The sequence below is a fragment of the Helianthus annuus genome, chromosome 11 (assembly GCF_002127325.2).
Source record: "Helianthus annuus cultivar XRQ/B chromosome 11, HanXRQr2.0-SUNRISE, whole genome shotgun sequence".
Classification (NCBI taxonomy): domain Eukaryota; kingdom Viridiplantae; phylum Streptophyta; class Magnoliopsida; order Asterales; family Asteraceae; genus Helianthus; species Helianthus annuus.
The window spans coordinates 66,910,804-66,919,535 of NC_035443.2; the positions used below are offsets into that span (position 1 = coordinate 66,910,804).

Below are 8,732 nucleotides of genomic sequence, written 5' to 3' on the forward strand. Positions count from 1 at the left end.
GATTCGGAAATCACTTCCTTAGAACTTCTTACTTCTTCCAGTGACAATAAAGCATTTCACATATTTCCTGACATTTATCATACAAATAACCTCTATTTAATACTAAGGAGAGAGTCGAGGAGTTTACTTACCTTGTGCGTCCGAATTTACACGTAGCTTCCGTGTGTACCTTCAACTCGTAGCGCTTCCATACTTGTGCCCCTATTGACATGACTCCTACCCGTACACGTCATCATATTTGTAACACGGTTAGCTTACAACCATTCGTTCATTCGGCTTTCAAATCATGCAATGTTTGACTTTCGTTAGCTTATTAACGCATATAAGGGATATGTATCATCACATCTTACTACTACCGTACAAAACACATCAACTAACGAGTTCATAACGCAATAGTTTCCTATATACAAACTTTTACCTTTTAACTTCAATTCTCTACGTGATCCGCTCTCGTTTATAGACTGTACCATTCACTTACATAACTATTGCATTCACATATAGTATGCATTCCATAACACTTTTCACAAGAGATCAATTTCATAATTTCCACATACAACGCAAGACTTCCTAATTCATTCAAAATTACATAAATCAACTACTCAAGCATTTAATCGAACACTTGGTGTGCCTATAACATTGTAAGCACTATGTACAAGTATTCAATGCACAATTTTACTAGTAATCTCATAACTCACTAAATCGACTAAATGCACATAGTTCATTCATTCTACAACATACTAATCTATTGGTATTTTTGCACATAGCATTCACCCATCCAAATCTCTTGGTTTATTCACTACAATTTCACCATACAACCAACTCAAATGGGTTTCTACCCAAACTTTCAATCTAATCAGTATCATGCATAAAACACCTTCTATTTAATGATTCTAAACCATAAACAAGCTCAATTTCCTACTTTTTCATACATTAATCAAAACCCTTTTTCATTAACTATCAACAAATCGCATAATTCAACTTACCCCATGTTGGAAAACCCTTAGATGAACGAAGAATTGATCACATGCAATCGATTAGCCTTTGATTTCCTTCTCAATTTGTTGATTTTAGGATGTTAGGGTTTTGTCTCTTCCTTGGCCCCTGTTCTCGATCGCACGCCCCAAAACACCAAATACTGACTTATTTTTTTGTTAAATTTTTATTTAAAACACTTTTCTCTTTTAACCCCTCCATCTTTCAAAACATGTCATTTGTTTCCTTTTACATACTAACTTAGTTAATCTCATGAGCACATAAGTTATAGAATTTCAATAACTTGTAAAACTTAGGGAATGGTAAAGTAATCCTATGTTTACCACGTCTTATTAATAAAATTTAATATTATATTGTGACGTACGGAATTCGGGGTGTTACAGTACAGTGTAACGAATACCCAACATAGGGATATTGGTATTTGAATCACACTAGAAATTCGACTCAAATTGAATTCAAATTCGATTTTTGAATGTTCTAATTCGATTCAGCTTCAATTCGAATTCAGTGATTAAATTTCTAATCGAATTCGAATTTATGATTTTCGATTTGAAATTCAAATTCAAGTAATGCATTTTGTTCTTATTTATACATAAATGTCAACATAATTATCTATACTATATTATAATGCATGAGGGGGGGGGGGTATTTTAAGATACCCAAAAAACAAAAACTTTTTCCCCACTTTATTTATAGAAAGACCCCTAAAATGAGGGTAGTTTAGTCTTTTAAACACTATTTATTTTTTAGTCCCTAAACTTATTACACTTAAATCCTTAAGGTTTTAACAAAATTATAGATAATTAGTTACAATCCAACCATCCACAACAAACTTATAATTTTTTTACGTATTCTTGACATATCTTTTAAACTATACTGTTTAAAAAATCTGAAGATAGCATGACGACCTACACATTTTTGTCGACGTTTCTGTAATTGTCTTGTTCAATATCAACGCACGGATTAAAAGGTACAAGTCGATAATGCTTTAATGTACAAGTAATTAATACTTGTGATCTAATGCGCCTAATCTACAAAGATGGGCTCGATCTATGCAAACAAAAAGCAAAAGCAAAAACAAAAACAAAAATAAATTAAAGTACCGTAACATAAAATGAAGATATTATGTGTCTAATTTTATTTTATTAAAACTGCCTAATATCTGTACTTATATATATTTTATAAAAACTTAAAACTAACTTCAACAAACTTCTTAAATAAAGGGGTGGTAAATCTAAAATTAAACCCTAATCACTACTAGAAAATTTGGCAATTGTCACCAAAATTTGCTACTAAAAAAATCGGTGGCAAATTTAGCCACCTATTTCCCACGGATATTTAAATTAAGCGTACTCAGCATCGTTTGGTAGCAAAGCGGTGGAAAATTTTGCCACCATCTATTTTTGGTGATAGATTCGTGGAAAAATAAGAATAACTTCCCTATATTATCCAAATATACGTCTAATTTTTTAGTTGCTACCGTATTAACGGTGACAAAATGAAATTTTAAGCCCAAATTTAACTAGGCGGGTTAATATCCCGCTCATAATTAGGGTTTTGATTGAAAACCAGGCAGGCCATAGGCAAGCGTGTTTACCAATAACTCATCCACCCACTCCACTCTTCAGCCACCAGCCCACCGTCTGCCGTCACAGCCCCTCGCCGGAGCAGGAAGCAACACCTTCTGTTCACTACTACAATAATGGGCAATAGCTACCAAAACTTCCTACCGAAAAGAGCAGTGGCAAATTTATCTAAGCTAAATACAAATAAGCTTTTAGTGTGGTAGCAAACTAGCAACATGAAATTTTAATCAGGTCGCGCTAAACCTCCCCTCCGCCCGTACGACCTCTAAATGAAAAGTTTATAAGGGTTTTGTGTGTATCATTCAACAATCGAACAAATCAATCGCTAGAAGTAATCGGTACAGATCAATCGCTAACGGTAATGATTCAACCGATTCACACTCTTTTTGCCCTAATTTCAGTATGGTCAATCGTTACTGTATCGTCATCTCTCAATGTTTTTGCCCTAGTTTCAATGTTTTTGCCCTAATTACGTAACATTTTTCCGTTTCAGAGATTGCGACTTAAGCCAGAACCTATCCATCGGAGTTCCTGTACGATTATGTAAGCCTGGTTAGTAATCTCGATTGTCAAATTTGTTCGATTGTTTCTTGCATATAATGCTTCGTATGAAATTGTTTGAATCCGATTATTGATATGTATATTGATAACAGTTTGAGATTCTTTTGGCGGTTTGATTGCAGAAGTATGTGTTGTTACTTGTTAAGTTGTTGAATCAGATGTTTAGCTATTGTGAAACCTAATAATGTTGATCGTACTACAATATTGGAAGAAATAGAACTGTTTGTTAGGGATATTTGTTGAATCCGATCATCTGAACTGTTTGTTAGGGATGTTGATAGTACTACAATTTACAGCCATCACTAACATTGGAAGACAAGAATTTCAAAATTGTTTGTTAGAGCCATGTGTTGATTCACAATGTCACATAGGTTTTGTGCCAAGTTTGTCATTGATCCTTAGTTAGGGCGCGTCGAATAAGAGTCCAGTGGTTTGATAAAATCTTTTTAAGTTTATCAGAGCTATTTTTTCTTATTTATATCATGTTTCATAACTTGGTTTAAAAAAGCGTGCTTAAAGCGTGAAGCGATGAAGCGTTTGGAAAAGCGCTTTTTTCGGTCTGAAGCGTCATAACACATGAAGCGCTTTGAGGCGAGCTTTAAGCGCGATACCCCAATCTGCAGGCCGGTCAAGGGGGTAATAGGCCGCAGCAAGGTGGTGCGCCTTACATGGGTCATGGTCGCTAGGTGAGCAAATTCTTCCATCTTTACTAGTATGTATGTTTCAGAATTGTTGGTTTTATTGTGTGCGTAGGGTTGCTTAGTTTTCCTTTAGGGGCATGATAGTTTTAAGGCTATTGACAATTTGACATGCACAACTTTTTTGATGTGGTATTTCATCATAAAAAAGTTTTTACACAATTATTTGTCTGCAACTAATGTTATAGTTATGTTGCATGCTAAGAAGTTTAGGAGAAAGTTGTGCAACATAAAAGGTTGGAAAATTGGTTTTTAATAAACCAACCTTTGCCCAATTGGTAAATAATAATCCAACCTACAGAATTGGTATATAATAATCCTACCTATCAACATGTTGGTACTCAATGAACTTCCGTTAGTTTTTTTTAACTGAGGTTAGTTTTTAAGTTTTATTTATTACACAAACAGTCCCTGTAGTTGTAATTTACTAGTTTTAACTATGAATTAATAGCCAAAATGGTCCCTGAGGTTTGCTCTCTCTCCAAACGCCCTTCTTTCTCTTCTCTTCTCTCTCTCGTCTCTGTCAAACACCCCCACCACCGCCACACCACCACCACCACCACCACCACCACCGCCACAGCACCGCCACCACCATCGCACCGCCACAGCACCGCCACCACCACCACCGCACCGAGAAATCAGGGATGTTAAAAAAAAAAAACTAAGTTGTCGCTGTTAATAGTTGGTAGTCGGTAATGTTTCTGTTCTTGATTGGTTTGTTTATGAAAACATGGGAATCAAATAGAGAAAGAAAAGGAATGTTGAAGCTGTACGCTTCATGGGTTTTGGCGGCAAAGTGAAAAAGGAACCGAAATTATCGTTTATATAAAATTTAATGGATACAAAGTTTGTCTGATATGAAGGCTATTGTGGAGCGGTTAAGTTGTTGTTCGGTGGATGTGGGTACTCAAGTTCGATTCTGGGCAGCGCCCATTTTATCCTTTTTTTTGTTTAATGGCGGTGTGGTGGTGGTGGTGGTGGTGGCGGTGTTGTGGCGGTGGTGGTGGTGGCGGTGCGGTGGTGGTGGTGGTGGTGTTCGACAGAGATGAAAGAGAGAGAAGAGAAAGAAGGGTGTTTGGAGAGAGAGCAAACCTCAGGGACCATTTTGGCTATTAACTCATAGTTAAAACTAGTAAATTACAACTACAGGGACTGTTTGTGTAATAAATAAAACTTAAAAACTAACTTTAGTTAAAAAAAACTAACGGAAGTTCATTGAGTACCAACATGTTGATAGGTAGGATTATTATATACCAATTCTGTAGGTTGAATTATTATTTACCAATGGAGCAAAGGTTGGTTTATTAAAAACCAATTTTCCTAAAAGGTTCTTTCAAAGGTTGTTTTATGATAAAAAAAAATGTAACCTATCTGTTTTTATTTTATGGACGTGATCAGGAAAACTTTACCAGCTGTCTATATATTCTAATTTACATGATGATTTTTAGTTTTTTACTACAATATATTAAGACACTGAGTTTTGGTGCATCATTAATGCATCATGATCAGTGGCGAAGCTTGAAAATTTCCATCGGGGGGTCGGAAGTCACCGGACCTAAAAGTATATACCTAGAATTTTTTTTATAAAACCAGGGGGTCGAAAACGTATATACTTAAAAAGTTCTATACGAAACGTACATACATAACACTACTGAGCGAAAAATTCAGGGGTCCCCCCGGGCCCCTTCAATGCTTCGCCCCTGATCATGATCTTACTTCTGAATTAATGGTTTTTCAACTGATGCGTATTTTTTTGTGAGGTTTTGTGTTCTTTTTAACAAGTTTTATAGCAGTAGATAGATAGTTCGAGGTTATTTCAAATGTTGAAAAAAAAATTAATTCTCAAACATGATGCGTTTTGGAGTCGGTGCATGTGAATCTTTTGAAGCAAGGTTGCTTTAGTGGGGCTTATGTTGATTCATTAGGGTGTAAGGAGTGGTTAAACACTTGAGAGTGGAAAACTAAAAAATCAACCAATGAGAGTGTGCCATGTCAAAGTGGTAAACTATGCTCAAAAGTGTTGGCAATGGTTAGACAGGTGAAGTGGTAAACTATTTAAAAAAAAAGGAAAAAGGTGTGATTGGTTGAGATTGGAATGGACCCCATCCCACACTACACCGATTTGGCAATGAAACCGAGCGGCAAAGGGGTCGGCGGCGGTGTTGCCGCGCGGCAAAACCCTTTGCCACTCCCCTTTGCCGCACCACTCCGGACACCCTTATGCATTACACTTACTCGTGCAATCATGCCTCACTTTATTGTTGACCAAACTTTGACCTAAAATATATGAGTGTGTATTATCTCTATGCATGTCTCAAAGTTATTTGCGCTTTTTTTAGTATAGCTATCTACTTTTCTCTGTGTGATTTAAGATCATAATTATTTAGAAATGTACAATGTATGGTACTAATTTGAGTCAGTGAAGTATATTCTTTTGTTTCTCATCGAGGTATATAAAGTTTGAATTTTTGTTTGTGGTACATGTTGTTAGCAACTGATACATATTTTTAAATGATGTTTGTACATTCTTACTTGAATTTATGGGCAAGAATTGTATATGTATCAAACATATTCTTTACAGTCATGAAGGTTTTGTATTTCAATTTCAGTTGATAAAACTGTTTTCAGCTGGGAATCTTGTTTTTTGAAATCAAGTTTTTATAATGCCATATTTATTGTGTAGATTCCACCAAGTTTTTGTTTTCGACGCCGCTGAATCTTTAGAAGGTTTCACAAGTACTCAACGGAAGGGCAAGGTACGTTCTTACCAGCAGGATCGTTGTGGAGTGCGGTACCTTATGAGAAAATCTTTTTGGCTACTTTTACAAGTTTACTATTATTTTTGTATTAACTATGATAAGTAAGTGTTTTGTCGTGTGCTTTATAGAGGAGTGGTGGTAGCACCAACAACGATTGCGTCACGGTTCATTGGACCTACATGGAAGGGTGCTGTTATAATTTCATTTGTGTGGTTTTTGCATCGATGGAAAACAAATGTTATCACACGTGCGTTGGTAATGAAGTATGTAGAGGGTGTTGACCGTGATAAGCTGTTGACTTTGGACAAGTTCTCTTCTGTTGGCGTGTTTGTCCTTGATGGTATGGCTTTAGCTGAGGCCTGTTGGGTAAGTCAATTCATTTGTAAATCTGAACAAAGTATTTCAAAATTAAAAACACGAAGTTTATTACAATGAAATTTGTATAATATAATTATGTGTTTATCCCATTAGGTTAAATATGAAGGTTTTCTTGAGGAGAAGTATGGGAAAGAACATAATAAACATCCAAAATTTGACAAAGACTTGTGGTCACGAGCCGAGGGCAAGAAGAAAGGAAAAGTGTACGGGTTAGGCAATGATAGTGACCCGTGTGTACATAGGAGAGAAGACCCTAAGGTATCTTTAATCCTTTTAGACTAGTAACTTTTGTGCATTTATATCGTTTCCCACTGTTATTATGTTTGTTTGGTTTGAGATGCTTGTTTTTTGTTGTTAGGTTTGATGCTCTTAAATTAGTGAGAATGTTAAGGAATTTCATAATGATTTGATTACACCTTCTTTACGGCTTGTTTCATACAAAAAAATGCTTTTAAAATTAGGTATAATTTCCTTCTTAATATGTAAACAAACTGGAACATGCTATCTAGCTTCTAGCACTTGAATTGTAACTCACAGTTGTATTTTGTTTTCTTTGCAACCAATTTGACCCATTATTAGTTTTCGTTAATTCCGATTTCTTGATTCTATTCATTGGTTATTTTGTAGATTGAAAAGTTGAACTTAGTTATCATGGAGCTCGTTAAGGAAAAAGATGAAGAAAAAGAAAGGTTCAATGGAATTATTGCGGGGTTGTTGGCTGACAAAGAAAAAGATAAGGTGGATAAAGATGCGTTGCTTGATAGGATGTCACAAATTGAAGCTATGTTAACAGCTACAGTTCGAAAATAGGCTATAAACACTTGGTTTTGAATGTTTACATGTTTATCTTATTAGAATGATTTTAGTTGGTTTATATTTTAGTTGGTATTTTTCATATGCTTTTAAAAACAAGATGTTTTATATAATTATGGGATTTTATTAGACTTTTTTTTATATTATTTGTAGTTTTATTGATATGTATTTTTGATGAAAATAGCAGGGAGAAAAGAAATCTGAATTAAAAACCAATATTTATGGTAGCAAATAAATGGTAGCAAATGGTTGCAATTTTGTAAAAAATGGTGGCTAAATGGTGGCACTATCATGGCTAAATGGAGCAAATTGTGTGAAAAATGATGGCTAAATGGTGGCAATATCGGTGCTAAATGGTGGCAATATAGGTGGCTAAATGGTATTAAAATGTGAAAAAACTGATGGCTAAATGGTGGCAATATCGGTGGCTAAATGGTGGCAATATCGGTGGCTAAATGGTATCAAAACGCACAAAAACCGATGGTTAAATGGTGGCAAATCAGTGGCTAAATGGTATGAAAACGCGTCACAACTTGGTGGCAAACTCGGTGGCAAAGCGTAGCAAACATGAAGCGGTGGCAAATAATTTTGACCAATTTTGTGGTGGTAAAATAAGGTAGCAAAATATAAAAATGGTGGCAATTTGGTGGCAATAGGGCAATTGACACGGGTGTTTTTGTCACCATATTTTCGGTGGTAAACTGGTGACAATAAGGAAATTGCTACCATTTTGTAACCAAAATTTACATGACAAAAACCATGTTTTCTAGTAGTGAATGCACTTCTATAGTTACTACTATAAATACATAGCAGGACACCCCTATATCTAGTGCTAAACAAAGTTAAAAAAATGGATCCAGTTCTGAATTCAATTGTTGCGAAAAACCAAGCATGCGAGATTGAAAATTATAAGGTCGGTTCTGTTATATCCCAGCAGTGAATAA

At 35.4% G+C, this 8,732-nt stretch overlaps 1 protein-coding gene across 6 annotated transcripts; it reads left to right on the forward strand.

Annotated features, from left to right (window-relative positions):
- Window positions 1–2,553: 2,553 nt before the first annotated feature.
- Window positions 2,554–7,929, forward strand: LOC110921366. 6 transcript variants are annotated; one of them, XM_035979398.1, is made up of 7 exons: window positions 2,554–2,937; window positions 3,073–3,131; window positions 3,649–3,826; window positions 6,522–6,594; window positions 6,726–6,963; window positions 7,069–7,233; window positions 7,603–7,929. In XM_035979398.1, the coding sequence occupies exons 5-7, from the start codon at window positions 6,856–6,858 to the stop codon at window positions 7,783–7,785; spliced, it is 456 nt and encodes a 151-aa protein (XP_035835291.1). In that variant the 5' UTR covers window positions 2,554–2,937; window positions 3,073–3,131; window positions 3,649–3,826; window positions 6,522–6,594; window positions 6,726–6,855; the 3' UTR covers window positions 7,786–7,929. The 6 variants fall into 6 exon arrangements, with proteins under 6 accessions (XP_035835291.1, XP_035835292.1, XP_035835293.1 ...); XM_035979399.1 differs by having other exon boundaries at window positions 3,660–3,826; XM_035979400.1 differs by having other exon boundaries at window positions 3,667–3,826.
- The last annotated feature ends 803 nt before the right edge of the window (window positions 7,930–8,732 follow it).